The sequence below is a fragment of the Halichoerus grypus genome, chromosome 10 (genome assembly GCF_964656455.1).
Source record: "Halichoerus grypus chromosome 10, mHalGry1.hap1.1, whole genome shotgun sequence".
Lineage (NCBI taxonomy): Eukaryota > Metazoa > Chordata > Mammalia > Carnivora > Phocidae > Halichoerus > Halichoerus grypus.
The window spans coordinates 15,135,433-15,151,312 of record NC_135721.1 but is presented as its reverse complement, the minus strand read 5'-3'; the positions used below and the strand labels follow the sequence as shown (position 1 = coordinate 15,151,312).

At 38.3% G+C, this 15,880-nt stretch overlaps 1 protein-coding gene across 5 annotated transcripts in view; it reads left to right on the top strand.

Moving 5' to 3' along the window:
• The first annotated feature begins 36 nt into the window (after window positions 1-36).
• WDR35 (WD repeat domain 35) overlaps window positions 37-15,880 on the top strand; it is a 61,214-nt gene continuing 45,370 nt past the window's right edge. For all 5 annotated transcript variants that reach the window (XM_078056001.1, XM_036112958.2, XM_036112966.2 and 2 more), the window contains exons 1-9: window positions 37-182; window positions 882-999; window positions 2,561-2,632; window positions 4,048-4,140; window positions 5,619-5,747; window positions 8,927-9,060; window positions 9,947-10,112; window positions 10,248-10,393; window positions 14,397-14,522. In XM_078056001.1, the coding sequence (XP_077912127.1) occupies window positions 159-182; window positions 882-999; window positions 2,561-2,632; window positions 4,048-4,140; window positions 5,619-5,747; window positions 8,927-9,060; window positions 9,947-10,112; window positions 10,248-10,393; window positions 14,397-14,522 (1,008 nt within the window). In that variant the 5' untranslated portion in view covers window positions 37-158. The remainder of the gene's footprint in view (window positions 183-881; window positions 1,000-2,560; window positions 2,633-4,047; window positions 4,141-5,618; window positions 5,748-8,926; window positions 9,061-9,946; window positions 10,113-10,247; window positions 10,394-14,396; window positions 14,523-15,880) is intronic.

Below are 15,880 nucleotides of genomic sequence, written 5' to 3'. Positions count from 1 at the left end.
CCGGAAGTGTCCCTCGGCGCCCCGGATGCGACCTGGCGGCGGTGGTTGCCAGGGCGACGGGCGCTCCCAAGAGCTGCTGGTACTCGAGACTGGTGAATTAGAACAGGTTTCCTTTGGTGGGCCTGGACGGCTGGGCTCGTCCTCTCGGAGTTCCCAGGATGTTCTTTTACCTGAGCAAGAAAGTGAGTTTTCCCGCGGTCGCCCTCGCCTCCCCTTCGTTCTCGCGTCCCGCGGGCGATTCCCGCATCCTGCCGGCGAAATCTGGCGTCCTGATCCCCAGCTTCGCCTTCCCGCCTCCCACCTTCGTGCATCGCCCAGCCTCCGACGGTCCCGAACCCCAGATAAATCTCGGCGGAGCCAGCAGCCCTCTCGCACAACTCTCCCATCCCTGCCCCTGGCTGGGTCTTTTTTGGGGAGCCAGCAAGACAGATCATTGTGTGCCTCTCTATCTTTTTTCCTCCACCTATTGTTGACCAGGTGCCTTACATTCTTTGGATTGTCATGGGCTGCCGGGCAAGAGAAAAGTAATAACAAAAGGTAGCCCAGGTGTTGTGTGTGGAAAGGGAATATGGACTGATGGTCTGCATTTATACCTCTGTTTCCCTCTTCCTTCCTGTAAAACCTTCATCAGGTGACTTTCCCACTGGGTTCCTCCGCGGTCAGTGCCTTTCTCTTGTGTGCACTTTTTTCTGTCTTTCGCAAGTGGTAGGGCAGTGCAGGAGATCCTGCCATGCCCATTTTCATCTCAGCTCACACTCTGCGAGAAGGACCGTTTTTCTTCTTGGGGTGTGTGTGTGGGGGATTTTCTTCAGCCTTCATCTGTAAGTCACTAGCCAACTCCTTCGTGAAAAGCTGTGAAAGCGGCTGTGGTTGCTTTTCAGATTGCCATTCCCAATAACGTGAAGCTGAAATGTGTATCTTGGAACAAGGACCAAGGATTCATAGCATGTGGTGGTGAAGATGGATTACTGAAAGTTTTGAAATTAGAGACGCAGACAGGTAAATGAATGCAAGCCCAAATGTTTGAACTTGATGGAAAATTGGCTAGTATCATTTGTTCACTGAGATTTGCTCATGGTATTTGTCAGTATGCAATTCTAATTCTTTTAAAACCAAAAATAAACACAAAACTCCCAAACAGTTAGTGGTGTTTTTTGTAGAGTATTTTTGCAGTAAAGTTCAGAGAATATCGAATGTAAAAATCAGATGGCTATTGCTGAAGTTCTTGATGGAAAAGGAAAAACAATGAGGAATGAGAACTGTATTGCCTTGTCCTTTTCTGTTTATTGTGCTCTGCTATTTGGACTCTAATAAAAATGATGTGAATCCACATTTCAGTTAGGTCACAAAATCTCACATTTTGTCAGATTATTTGCAGGCCTGTATCATCCTTTCTGCTTCTCAGATATGTTAATAATTATTCATCTAATTTCCAAGAACAGAAAATGAGACTTTTTAAAACATTTTTGTCAGTAAGTTTCATGTGATTACAGGTTGCTTTCTCTTTTTTTAGTTCTCTGGAATCATAGCAAACAGTTTCACATTTCTTTTAACATCCATAGTATTGCTCTAGAATGGAGAGCTAGACGATCCCCAATCTATATTGGAGATCTAGATGAGGAGATTGGAGTTGGAATCTCAGCTCTGCCATACTGACTTTCAGCAAGTTGGTGAACATCTTTGGGTTTTAGTTCAGTCTTCTGTAAGATAAAGGGCTGAACTAAATTCCATTATGGATTCAAAGGCTCTACACTTCAACCCTGGGGCCTTTGCACTTGCTATTTCTGAGTCTGGACTACTCCCCTTTCCCCTCCTCTTTTCCCCACCTCACTTGGCATCTCCAGTTTATTCCTCAGTCTCAGCTTCAATATAATTTCTTCAGAAAGCCTTCCCTGGTTCTCCCTCCCCCCAATCTAAATTAATCTCCCTCTGTCACTATCTTATTATGCCTTTACTTCCTCAATTTGTAATTTTACATATATGCATATATATTTATGGGGGTGGGTGAGTGTGTGTTTAATAATATCTGTCCCCTCGGTAGACTACAAGCTCTCTAAGGGTAGAGGCCTTAACTATTTCATTTATCATTTTATATTCAGAAGCTTCCACAGTGCATGGCACAATGTAGACATTTAGTGAATGAATGAATGAATAAAAGATTCTGCAAAATCTAGTAAAAACTGATTTCCAAAGACATTGCTTTCTGATCCCTCTTATGCTTTAGAATTTTCAGTCTATATGTCATAAATGTTTCTATTTATGATCTTTTGGGAAGGAATAAGTAGCAATAATAATTACAAATATATTTCATATACTGGTTAAACAGTGTTTTTTTTTTTAAATACATTTTGCTTTATTTTGTCAGAATAATATCTTTACAAGGGGGTACATATTATTGTCCTATGTTTCCACCATGAGAAAAGTAGATCAGAATGAGGCATACTTAAAAAATCTTTCTAATATCATCCAGGAATAAGAACTCCTTTTAAAATAAGCAAGAAATGTCAAAGTCTTATAATCTGTTAGTTTAATGTATTTGCCGTAATATTTTTTTCCCTAGATGATGCAAAATTGAGGGGTCTTGCAGCCCCTAGTAACCTTTCTATGAATCAGACTCTTGAAGGTCATAGTGGTGAGTCATGTGATTTTTAAAATCGTATTTGAATAGTCTTTAGGCATTTAGAAGCCATCTACTTAATGCAGAAATGTTATCATTTTTAATAATGTTAATATTTAAAGTAATCATTTCTATTGAGCCATAATTAATTAATTGAGCCTAGAGTCTTTCAACAACTTTTACATGATTAAACAATGTCTTCAGTAAATCTAAAACAAAGTCGGTCTTATTTTATATATTAAAAAATACTGGGGCGCCTGGGTGGCTCAGTCGTTAAGCGTCTGCCTTCGGCTCAGGTCATGATCCCAGGGTCCTGGGATCGAGTCCCACATCGGGCTCCCTGCTCGGCGGGAAGTCTGCTTCTCCCTCTCCCACTCCCCCTGCTTGTGTTCCCTCTCTCGCTGTGTCTCTCTCTGTCAAATAAATAAATAAAATCTTTAAAAAAAAAAAAAAAAAAAATACTGTTATTTGTCTACAGATAGGATATAATCCTTTTTTAGAATCTGCTCCGTGGTTCCACATCAAAGTAGACTAAAGAGACATGACAACTGAATGCACTCTATGATCCTAGATTGGATTTTGGAATGAGAAAAAGAAGTACCTATAAGGGACATTATTTGGACAATTGATAAAATTTGAATGTGGACTGGGGTTAGATAATATTGTGTCAGTGTTAAATTCACTAATTTGTAATATGGTTATGAAAGAGAATGTCTTCATAGGAAATGTACACTAAAGTACTTAGGGATTAAAAAAAAAAACAACTAAAAAAACCTCAGTTGTTCATATAACCCAGAGGTTTAAGATATGCTCAAGAGTGTGTTTCTAGGGGGAGGGGGGATGGGGTAACAGGGTGATGGGTACTAAGGAGGGCACGTGTTGTGATGAGCACTGGGTGTTATACACAACTAATGAATCACTGAACACTACATCAAAAACTAATGATGTTTACAGTGGCTAACTGAACATAAAAAAAAAGAGTGTGTTACTAATAGAATGGAAAACAAGAGGGGGGAAAAGAGAAATTAGGGCATATATCAACCACAAACAACTCCCCCATCCCTCTAAAAAAAAATCCAAGTACTTAGTATGATGTCCTTTGGGCATTATTATCCTTGGGAGTCAGACCAGCTGGGTAAATCTTACTTACATTTGTTTCTGTCATCAGATATATGGCAGCTCTTGCATCTGACCGTAATAGGTGCCTTTGCTGGCCTGGAATAGGAGCAAACATGAAAATATCACATGTTGTAGGAAATGAGTGACAATAGCGACTACATCCTATGAATATGTTTGAGTGATTTATTAAGAGTGGCTAGTTGCACAGGAACCATATTGATTTGAAGATGCTGTTGGTGTTTATTATAAAAATACAAATTTGAAATTGTCGCCTTTTTTAAGTTTCTAAATTGTTTTATAATTTTTTTTAGGTTCTGTTCAGGTTGTGACATGGAATGAACAGTATCAGAAGTTGACTACCAGTGATCAAAATGGGCTTATCATTGTTTGGATGTTATATAAAGGTATGCTAGGAGAGCTTATGGAACCTTTCACAGATTGGAGTCTGGGTTATGGTATTTGAATGGGGAAACAACATATTTGAAATAGACTCCTTTGAACCAGCAGCAGGAGTTCATCCTGACGACACGGGGGTAATATTTCTGGATTTCTTGCTGCCTACTTTTCCTTTTAACTTTATTTTTTTTTTTTTGAACTATGACCTTGCATGAGGAAAGTGAACTAGGTGACTGTTGGTTATCTCCAAAATGAACATAGGCCCTTAGCAGGATAGTTTCTACTTGAGATAGCTTTTTTTCCCCCCAGGTTTCCAATAAGAATTATTTTCTGTGTGATCAGTGGCTAGAGTTAATCCAGTGGGTAAAAACATTTATTAAGAAGTCAGGGGCAATAATTCATTCCCTTTATTGAGTCATTTAGCTTCCTTTTCTTTCATGGATACAGATTTTATCTCAGTTCTGACAACTGGCTCATGATTTGCACCTTTTGGCTACAAGAGAGAGCAAGAGAAGGATTAATTTAGGTGCATCACTATTACCGGAAAATAACACATAATACTTGATCTCTTGGGGCCTGTAGCCATCATCTTTAAATGTGTGTTGTTTTGAAAACATTCAGGGTGTACCATTTAAAAATTCTTAATTAAAAATATGCTGTACATGAATTTATGTTTTTCAAAGCTTATGTATGTGTGTGTATATCTGTGCAGGGAGTAGAATATGAGAGTACAGGAGATTAGGGTAAACTGTCTTTTTCCAAGGTGGGTGTTCTCTGGGCCTCAGTCCTTACTCTGATAATGCCCTCTTCGACTAGTTATTTCAAATTATGTGATAATTTGCTTGGCTGTAGGTCAGAATTCCTGATACCAAAATGTAGTAAAAAATAAAAACAAAACAAAATAGCCTTGTGATTTGCCTCACATTTGGTTACACTTTGAGACCTCTCACTCCAGCCCTGTGTACAAGAATGGTTTTGTCATTCAGCATTAGTGATGTGAAATCACTAAAGTGATTTGCACTGTTGAAAATTTTTTTCAAGCAGGCTTAGAGTTTTTACCTAATGTACTTGTATTTAATATGCTTATAATTAGTCATTGGAGAGTTTATGCATATATATAAAATTATTATGGTTATTTTTTTTTTCCTTGGTTATTATCTGAAGTTTTAGACTTTGAGAAAAATCGGTTGTTTTGGCCTGTCAAAAGCAAATAAAGTTTTATTTTTTAATGGACAGAAAGGAAGAAAGAAAGAGAGAAAAGAGGTGCATTTATTGTGTTTTCTGTGATAATCTTTGAAGCAGTTGTTGGTCAAGGCCTCAGCTAATTTTTTATTTTGTTTTTGTTGGATTTGAAGGTTTTATAGTTTAATGTCTCAGATTGTAGAAAATTTTGCAGTTACTTATCCCACAGTGTGCTTTATGGAATGTTTTCAACTCTTATGTGAAAGTTTTGACTTGTAATTTTTTTTTAAATTTGTGCAAATAGGCTCTTGGTACGAAGAGATGATCAATAACAGAAATAAATCAGTGGTTCGAAGTATGAGCTGGAATGCCGATGGACAGAAGATCTGCATTGTATACGAAGACGGGGCTGTGATAGTTGGTTCAGTGGATGGTAATGCTTTGTTGCACACAGAACTAAGATCAGTATTTGGTTGGCATTTTTGTCTTTAGAGGTTTAATTAATTATATGTTAGCTTTCTGACAGAAAAGTAAACATAAAAAGAGAAAACAGTTGATATACAATTTGATGATGTTCAAGAAACATTCATTTTTTTTTTAAGATTTTATTTATTTTTTTAAGTAAACCCTCCACCCAACATGGGGCTTGACCTTACAACCCCATGATCAAGAGTCACATGCTCTACCAACTGAGCCAGCTAGGTGCCCCTAAGAAACATTTATTTTTACATATACTCAAGTAAAAAATCTATTTTTAAAAAATTTCCTACAGTGGCACTGAAAAAAGAGTGAATTAATTTTTCAGGATTATTTTAAATGTCTGCCTAGTTATAATTCATTTTTACACTTGTTAGGCTATTTTATTATAAATACGTAGATCTTAGTTTCAATAAGTATGTAGGGATATAACAATCTCTGGTTATTTTTAAAAAATTGAACCATTGAATATTATTGACATATAACATTAGTTTTATTTTTTATTTTTTTATTATTTTTTAAAGATTTTATTTATTTGAGAGAGAGGGAGAGAGAGCGTGAAAGCACAAACAGTAGGGAGGGACAGAGGGAGAAGCAGACTCCCAGCTGAGCAGGGAGCCCGATATGGGGCTCGATCCCAGGACCCCGAGATCATGACCTGAGCTGAAGGCAGCCGCTTAACTGACGGAGCCACCCAGGCACCCATAACATTAGTTTTAGATGTACAACATAATGATTTGATATTTTTATATGTTGTGAAATGATCACCTGGTCATTTTTAAATAGAGCTGAGCATGTTGTTATTATTGTGTTTTATAGCTTTAAAACCTATGTTTTTCAAATTTTAGTTCATAGGTAACACTGGGGCTTCTGAGAGTCTGTACCTTCATTTTAATGTGAAACTCTATAGAGAAATAATTTATTTCAAAATGATTTCCATTTTTTTTTTTCTAGTGTAACTTTGTTTATTCCACAAATGTTTCTGAGAGCTTACAAAGTCACAGCTATAGTTCTAGGCACTAGGTACGACAAAAAATATTTCAGATCTAGAACGGGAGAGATGGATAAGTAACCAGGCAATTACAATGCCTTGTGGTAAGTGTGGAGACAGGGAAAATACAGCAACATATAGTAGAAGTATCTAATCCAGGCTTGGAGGGATCAGGGAAGGCATCCTGGAGGAAGTGATATGTGCTGAGGCATTAGGCACCAGGAAGGTTGGTTTGTAAAGTGTCCTAGGCCTAAGAAATAGCATTTGAGGAGGTCCTCAGGGGTTGAACTTAGCCATGGTTAGGGTATTGAAAAAATTTTGAGAGTCAGTATAGTATAATATTAAAAGGAGAAGAGTTGTATGTGATGAAATTAGAGACATTAGCAGAAGCCAGATTATGCAGTTTGTAAGTTATACAAGGAGTTGGGATTTAACTTTAAGGGCACTAGGGAGCCAATGAAAGCTTTTAAGAATGGGAGCAGTGTGATCGAATTTGTTCTTTGGAAGCATCTCTGTGACTGCAACATGAAGACTGGAGGGAGGAAAGAAGGATAGGGGGCAGGTGTACCAGTTGGGGAATTACTATGGTAATTCAGGTGAGAGGTGATGGTGGATGGTGGCTGAACCAGGGTAGTGACAAAGAGGCTGGAAGTAAGTGGACATATGCTGGAGATACTTAGGAGCTAGAATAGATAGGGCCTCATTATTGATCAGTTTGGGGATGAGGGGATGGAAGTGTCTAGAATAATAGCCAGTTTTTAGCTTTGACAACTGGATGGATGGCCATGCCATAAAAATAAGGGATGTGGGAGGGGCGCCTGGCTGGCTCAGTCAGTTAAGCGTCTGCCTTCGGCTCACGTCATGATCCCAGGGTCCTAGGATCGAGCCTTACATCAGGCTCCCTGCTCAGTAGGGAGCCTGCTTCTCCTTCTCCCATTCCTCCTGCTTGTGCACTCTCTCTCTCTCTGTGTCAAATAAACAAAATCTTTTAAAAAAATAAGGAATGTGGGAGAAAGTCTGATTGTGAGGGAAGATTTCGTTTTCGGACATACTGATTTTGTCATGCCGTAGGACAGCCAAATAAAATATGTCAGACCATAATTACATGTATGCATCTGTGGCTCCGAAATATCTGGGCTAGAGTCATACTTTTGGGAATCACCAGCAGGTAGATGGTAATTTAAACCATTGGAATAGATGAAAAACCTACGGGCCACTGTGGGATAAGAACCTGCAACATAAGTGTTGGAGATAAAGGAGTAAACAAATGCACAGAAACCAAGAAAGAAGGAAGGGGTGGTTAAAGAAAAGCCTGCAGTGGACCTAGCAACAGGCCTTAGGGACCTCCTGAAGGTCATCTCAGTGGACGTGTGGGGTGGAAGCTGGATTGGGTTGGGCTGAGGGTTGAGTGGGAGATGAGGAAGTGGTGACTGCAGGTGTGAACTCTTTGGAGAAGCTTGGCTGGGAGAGGAATGGTGGAAATAGGGTAGTGGCTAGAAGGGAACTTGGGGTCGAGGGAGATGTTCTTTGTTTTGTTTTATTTGTTTTTATTTGAGGTGGTAGTTTTGAAGGATAGATCTGAGTATATTTAAATACTTGTGAGAAAGGGCCTGGAGAGAAGAGTTTAAAGAGAAAGAGAAAATGTGAATAATCAGTAGAGGGGGATCTTTGCAAAGCTAGGAAGGGCTTAGACCAGAAAGTAGGTGGAGGGATTCACCCTAGGTGGGTGTCTGGTTGGGGATATACCTCTTCCTTTGTTTTGGGGGGCAAAGCAGAAAGGGTTATCATGGATTCAGTTTTGTCCTGAATGTTTGAAAGTGGAAATGAGGGATTTCTTTTTTGAAAGCTTTTATTTTCTTTCCATGGTTGAAGATGAGTTCATCTGCTAATTGGGAGTAAGGTCCTAGATTAGAGTTTTGAAGAGAAGGGAGAAAGTTGGAAACAGCTGCTATTTCAAATGTTTAGTAGGATATTTGGCACATAAGAGGTGCTCAGTAAATTTTATTGACTGCGTAAGTTGAGCAAATACATCGTGCTGTGATGAATGTGAGAGCTCTTTAGGGAAACAGAATTTTAGGGCAGTTGTTGGAGAATTGTGACCTTGAACCTTTAATGAAATAATTATGTTTTATGTTTTATTTTAGGGAATCGCATTTGGGGAAAAGACTTGAAGGGTATACAGTTATGCCATGTAGCATGGTCTGCAGATAGTAAAGTCCTACTTTTTGGAATGGCAAATGGAGAAATACACATTTATGATAATCAGGGGAATTTTATAGTAAGTGTATATATTTTCACATATTCATTAGTTTTGGTTACACAATTTTATATGATTATTTTATGTATCATTCGTATATGTATACACATTTATTATGATGGTTTGTGTCATCAAGAAAGTCTTCATTTCAGTTTTTTTTCCTATCATTTAGATTTTTTAATTAAAAAAAAAAACCGGGTCGCTTAAAGGTAAATTAATGCTTTTAGTTCAGAATTCTTGGTAACTGGGAAGGGCAACATTTCAGTGTATTGAAGCTGAGGGATAATGAGTTGGATGAGGTACAGTTTAATCTTTGTGTTTTCTAATAGCAGAAGCCTAAGTTTACATGAGATACCAACGATACATATTTTTTTTCCAATGATATTTTTGTAGCAAGCTACTCAAGGTTGTTTGTAAAAAGAATGGAAGACTTAAACAGTAAAGGGCAAAAATCAGGTCCTGGGAAGAAGGCAAAATAGAAGAGGCTCAGCAAGCACAATCTCAAGAAAAACTCTGGTTTTGTGAGATTTAGCTGTGTTTGATCTCTGATCTTACTTATGGGGCAGTTTTGTTTGTCGTGAGGCTGAGGACATTACATAAATCTATTTATTCGCGGAAGTGATAATAGCCAGCTTTTCCATGACACTTTGCTATTTTTGAGGTACTTTCATATACCTCTTGTCATTTAGTCTCATAAATTCTCTGTGAGTTTTTTTTAATCCTCATTTTGCAAAAGGGAAAAACCGAAATTCAGTTGAAGTTGTTTGTCCCAGGGTTGGTAAACCAGTAAGCCATGGGGCTGGCATTTGAAGTCAGATTTTTAAATCCCATTTTCAGTGTTCTTTCTACAATACTCTATACTGATCTGTTTTAAAAGATGAAATATTAACCTAACTTATTTGTTTAGGTGAAAATGAAACTGAATTGCTTGGTGAATGTCACCGGAGCGATCAGTATTGCTGGGATCCACTGGTACCATGGCACGGAAGGCTACGTGGAGCCAGACTGCCCCTGCCTCGCAATTTGTTTTGACAACGGGAGGTGCCAAATCATGAGACATGAGAATGACCAGAGTATGTAATTTTTCTTTCTTTTTTTTTTTTTAATGTGGAGAACTTAAAAAATATTTTAAAATTATTCTGAAGATTATACAGTTCTGTAGGCTAAGTATTTTACCACAATTACGTCATTTTTTTCTTTTTGACTAGATCCTGTTTTAATTGACACTGGCATGTATGTGGTGAGTATCCAGTGGAACCACATCGGCAGCGTGTTAGCTGTGGCAGGCTCCCAGAAGGTTGTCACTCAGGATAAAGATGTAAACACTGTGCAGTTTTACACTCCATTTGGTGAGGTAAATGTCTTTTTTCTTTCCTATGTAGTGAGTAACGTAGGGGAAAAAGGTGGAGGAAGCTGTATAAACTTGTCACCTTTTTGAAAAGGGACATTTTGAGTAAAAATGATGGAATAACAGGCATCTTGTCTTTGATTAATGTCCTCACTTCTAAGTCTTGATAGTTGTATTTTATCATGGAATTTAGTTTACCCTCTGTACCTTTAGAAAATGAGCTGTTTCACCTAAGAAATCACTATGCAGTAGTATTTAGAATATTTTCTCTGTGATCTGAATGTGCATCTTTTTTCCTAGCTGGTTTTTGTGTTGTTTTTAATATAATTTAGTTGTTTCAGATTAATATTTTGGATTTTTAATGTGATATATTAAATGTACATGGATGTTAAGCACACATATCTGTCTCTTCCTCCTTCAGACTTTTTTTTTTTTTTTTTAAGATTTTATTTATTTATTTGAGAGAGAGTGCAAGTTGGCAGAGGGGCAGAGGGAGAGGGAGAGAATCCCAAACAGATTCCCTTGAGTGTGGAGCCTGATGCAGGGCTTGATCCCGGGACCCTTGAGATCATGATCTGAGCTGAAATTACCAGTTAGACACTTAACCAACTGAGCCACCCAGGCGCCCCTCCCTCCTTCAGTCTTCTAACAGTTTTAATTTGTTGAGGAATAACCAACTATTTTAAGAAAATCTATCTTAATAACTAATCTTAGGTGATGCTACATTAGAATACAAGCATTGTTTTCATAAATGCATGTGTTATCCTTCTTAGTAGTACTATTAATTAAATTTTTTTTTTAGATTTGATTTATTTATTTGAGAGAGAGAAAGAGTGTGCGTGGCAGAAAGGGAGGGGCAAAAGGGGAGGGAGAGGGACAAGCCGACTCCCTGCTGACTGCAGAGCCCAAAGCAGGGCTCTATCTCAGGACCCTGAGATCATGACCTGAGCCAAAACCAAGTCGGTTGCTTAACCTACTGAGCCACCCAGGTGCCCCTAATGAATTTAATTTTTAAGGAGAGTTTTATCGAAGATGTAGTGGAAAATATCAAATAGGAGAGTTAATGTATTGTGAATTTTAAAGAATTTGGAAAGTGAGAACTTAGTAACTAAGCTTAATAATTTTTTACCTGTTTTATTTTCTGTCTCTAGACTCTATTTAGTCCCTATTGGTTTTTATAAATTCACCATAGACTTCAATATGTGTTTTTGCTACATAAAAGCCTTCCCCAGTTGTTTTAATATTTTAAAATACATTTTAATAATTTCTCTGAGGGTAAGAAACGGTATCAGCTCATGCTTTTGAATCAATGTCTCAAAATACCCAGTAGAATGTGATGTAGAGAATAGATTGTACATTGCCAGCTAATATTTTTGGTAGATGTTAAAAGCTAAGGGAAAACTGAAGTATGGTTCTCAAGGTTCCTAACTATTAAAAATCTGAATTCATGGGGTGCCTGGGTGGCTCAGTTAAGCGTCTGCCTTCGGCTCAGGTCATGATCTCATGGTCCTGGGATCGAGGTCTGAGACAGGCTCCCCGCTCAGCAGGGAGTCTTCTTCTCCCTCTCCCTCTGCAGCTCTCCCTGCTTGTGCTCTCTTGCTCTCTCTGTCAAATAAATAAATAGATAGATAGATAGATTAATTAATTAAAAAATATCTTTAAAAAAATCTGAATTTGTTCTTAATTCATGTTCTTTGTTGGTTATTTTTGTCAACCATTGGCTTATTTATCATTATTTTATCTGCTTATTTTTGGTAGTTCAACCTTTTCTAAGTGGAAAAACATGGATTCTAAGGCCTATTTATCTTGCAAAACAGTGTGTTATGTGTTAAATTGACAACTGTAGGTTGGTTTGGCATGCTTGTAATTAAAAGTATCTAGCATAGTTCCTCAGGGTATATTAGTCACTTGGTATTTTTTTGAATGAGTGAATATATAGGGGACTTACTTTGGATCTATGTTATTAAGATAGGGAAGGTAACTTAGAAAGAGGTTATCTAAAGATTTAACCTTAAGGAAACCTCAGGGAAGAATTTGCTTTTGATTCTGAAGGCCTGAGTCTTCTGGTTTTTATACAGTGGTCTTAGCCAGGGAAGGGGATGACAGAGCATGTGATTTGTCATCAGGTTGGCCTGGCTTTGGCTGTGAATTCCATTTCCACAGCGTCGTCTCACTTGGAGAACTTCTTTCACCTCTGAGACTCAGTTTACTTATGTTCTGAAATAAAGGTAATACCTCATGGCACTGTTGTAAAAATTACAGGAGGTAGCAATGAGAAAATGCCTACCCCAGGGCTAGGTGAGTGCTTACTACAAGTTGGTTTTCTCTCGGTGTTGCTGCCATCACCTGGCTGGCCTGCAGAGTTGGGAGATGGCCTTATTCTCTTCCCAGTGAGGCTCGTCACTCCTAGGAGTGATGCTGTAGTGATGCTACAGATGCAGACCTGCTCCCTCTGGTTTCATGCAGGCAGCAGGACAGACAGAGTGGACCCTCCTAGGTTAAAACATTTTTACCCCCATCGGTTTTCCTGGCAAAATGGAGTTTCATACGTTAAAGCTGACTTGCGAGCATATCTGCTTAAGAACAAGGGATAGCAGTACAATTTATTAAAATTCTTGGGTCTGTCAAAACATAGATTTACAGTATTTTCTTTTTATGGCCACATTAAAATGTCTTTGTATTAATTTATTCACTTGTTAATTTAGCCATAAAATGGGCTATGTTACAGTTAAAGCTGTAAGTTGGTTTGATATCATTGTAATTAAAAGTTTCTAGCATGTCTTCATATATGAAGACATTAATTTGAGTGCATGATACATTTATTTACTTAATAGATATTTATTGAGTACCTGTTTATCAAGCAATCCATTAAGGGATAGGGACATAAATGTGAATATGATGAAGTTAGTGCTCTCTGGTAGCTCACTTTCTGAATTCTCTGGACCTGTAGAAGGAAGGAAAAGGCAGGAAACAATATTAAAGTTGCATCTTGGAGGATGGAGACTGTGCTCCAGGAGCACAAGGGAGAGTAAGGCTGGGGAGGCAAGGGAGAGGAAAGGAAGATTTCAGGCAGAAGGTCTATTATCCAGGTCAAAAGTTTGGAGGCACAGTAGCCCTCTCATGAGGGAGAACACAGGAATTATGGCTAAATAGTGAGGTACTGAGCCAAAGAGTATAGCTTTGAGCCAAACGGGAAGAGGCATTGTATACTCTGCTAAAGAATGTGATGGTGGGAAGCTATTGATTTTTAAAAATGATTAAACATTTTTTTAAAGCAGGATGAGATAATGATTGGATTTGTGTTCCAGAAAGGTAATTTTGACAGTAGAACAAATATTGAATTTGGGGGGTAAAGGCTGGGAAAGAGAAAAGAGATAAAAGGTAAAGACTGCAGTTAGACCATTACCGTAGTTCATTCAGGAAAGGGGGGGGGCAGTGGAGGATAGATGAGAGTGAGAGCAATAGGACTTGGTGACTGATTGGCTATGGAGGATGAAAGAGAGACCAGACTTAAAGATTGCATTTACTACCACAATAATTCATTCATCCCAAGAGGCACAATTTTTTTTTAAAGATTTTATTTTTAAGTAATGTCTACACCCGATATGGGGCTCGAACCCACAACCACCCACTGAGCCAGCCAGGTGTCCCCAAGAAGCAGAATTTTTTACAACTCCAAAATTGGAATGTATCTTATAATCAAAGTTTTCCTATTTTGATTAGCAGTAGGTTTTATTCTTTCCTGAGTTACACATAAATATGCATATTTAGATCTCTGGCATCTTGGATTTGATGAAATTTGATACTGAATTCTTTTGCTTTTGTTTGTAAATTTCTCCTATCAGAAGTATGTTTTTCATTATAAGAATTCAAGGAAAATGATTTTGAAGTGAGTAGTAACCTTTCACAAAATAATTTTTATAACACCTTTGATCCCTATGAAGTGATTGTGGTAATTTATATTTTATTTAATTGTAATATTTTAGGTTAAATATAATTATTTTTTCAGCATTTGGGTACTTTGAAGGTTCCTGGAAAGCAGATGTCTGCACTATCTTGGGAAGGAGGAGGACTGAAAATTGCACTAGCTGTTGATTCTTTTATATATTTTGCAAACATTCGACCTGATTATAAGGTGAGTATTGTGAGCAGTTGTTAAAAAAAAAAAAGCTGTTTTTACTAAACAGTTTTGCTACAGCTCAAAGTATAATGTGCGTTTCTTGCATGTGTTCGCAGCCACTTTATTTTAGAAACCAGATGAAAGGAGACGTTTTTAGCGTGAAGACTTTAGAACCTGAAAACTTTTCTAGAATACTATACATAACGAATAAAATACCCCTAACAGTCAGGGTCTCAGCAGGAAACAGATGACACACTCAAAAGAATAACTGAAGAGAGACGGATGGAGGGTTTATTACAGAGGTACGGGCATGGCTAATGGGTCCTGTAAGGGATGACAACGCAGGCATCCAGGGATTAGCAACAGTGGGCAAGGTAGGAAAGTATTGTTCCTGGCACCCGCTAGAGCTGTGGCTATGCAAGAGGGATTATCCTGTGGGAGCACAGCCTCTGCCGGCTGGCTGTGTAGGAACAGTTTTGGGGAAGAAATACGTCAGCCCATCTCTCTCCTGTTGGTGCCTTCTATTGGCCAGACCCAACTGGAAACCAGAAGGCAAGGTAGCCTATGTGTTGGAGTTCATAGAAGTCAGTCTCCAGGGAACAGCAGGGTAAAAAAAGGCAGCAAGAGAATGGATCAGAAGGGGAAAATGAGAATAAGCAGGATAATACTGATCAATATTTTTTTAAAAGATTTTATTTATTTATTTCTTAGAGAGAGAGAGCACAAACGGGGGTGGGAGAGGGAGAAGCAGGCTCCCCGCTGAGCAGGGAGCCCGACACGAGGCTTGATCCCAGGACCCTGGGATCATGACCTGAGCCGAAGGCTGATGCTTAACGGACTGAGCCACCCAGGTGCCCCAATACTAATCAATATTTTATCTTAAATTTAACATTTGACCCAAAACAAGTTCAGAAGTATGAGATTACTCAATCTGGTAAACTACCAAGAATATTTGCTATGAAAAACTTATTTCATTTTTAAAAGGCAAAGCACCTTGGAGAACTGTCTGATTCTAGGACTAGGGTGGGAAAAATACAGGAGTCTCTGACAGTGCCAGAAAGTCAGCAAGTGCTCAAAACACAAAAGGATAGGGCATACCAAAGAGACAAAGGAGCCAACCTGGAAGAGCTCCCAATGGCCAAAACTGGAACAATTTGAGCAACAAAATAAATGATGTAACTTTGCATTGTAACCAAATTATAAAATAAATGTCCACAAGCAAAAGCTGATCTAAAATAAATTATTTAAATAAATAAATGGAGGAGAAGAAACAAATCTTCCTTACAGAAGTATTCGAATTACTTAGATACTACCCCCTCTGATCCCCGGCTTCCCTAACTTGAACATGAGTTGCATTCAGTGACTCATTTCTG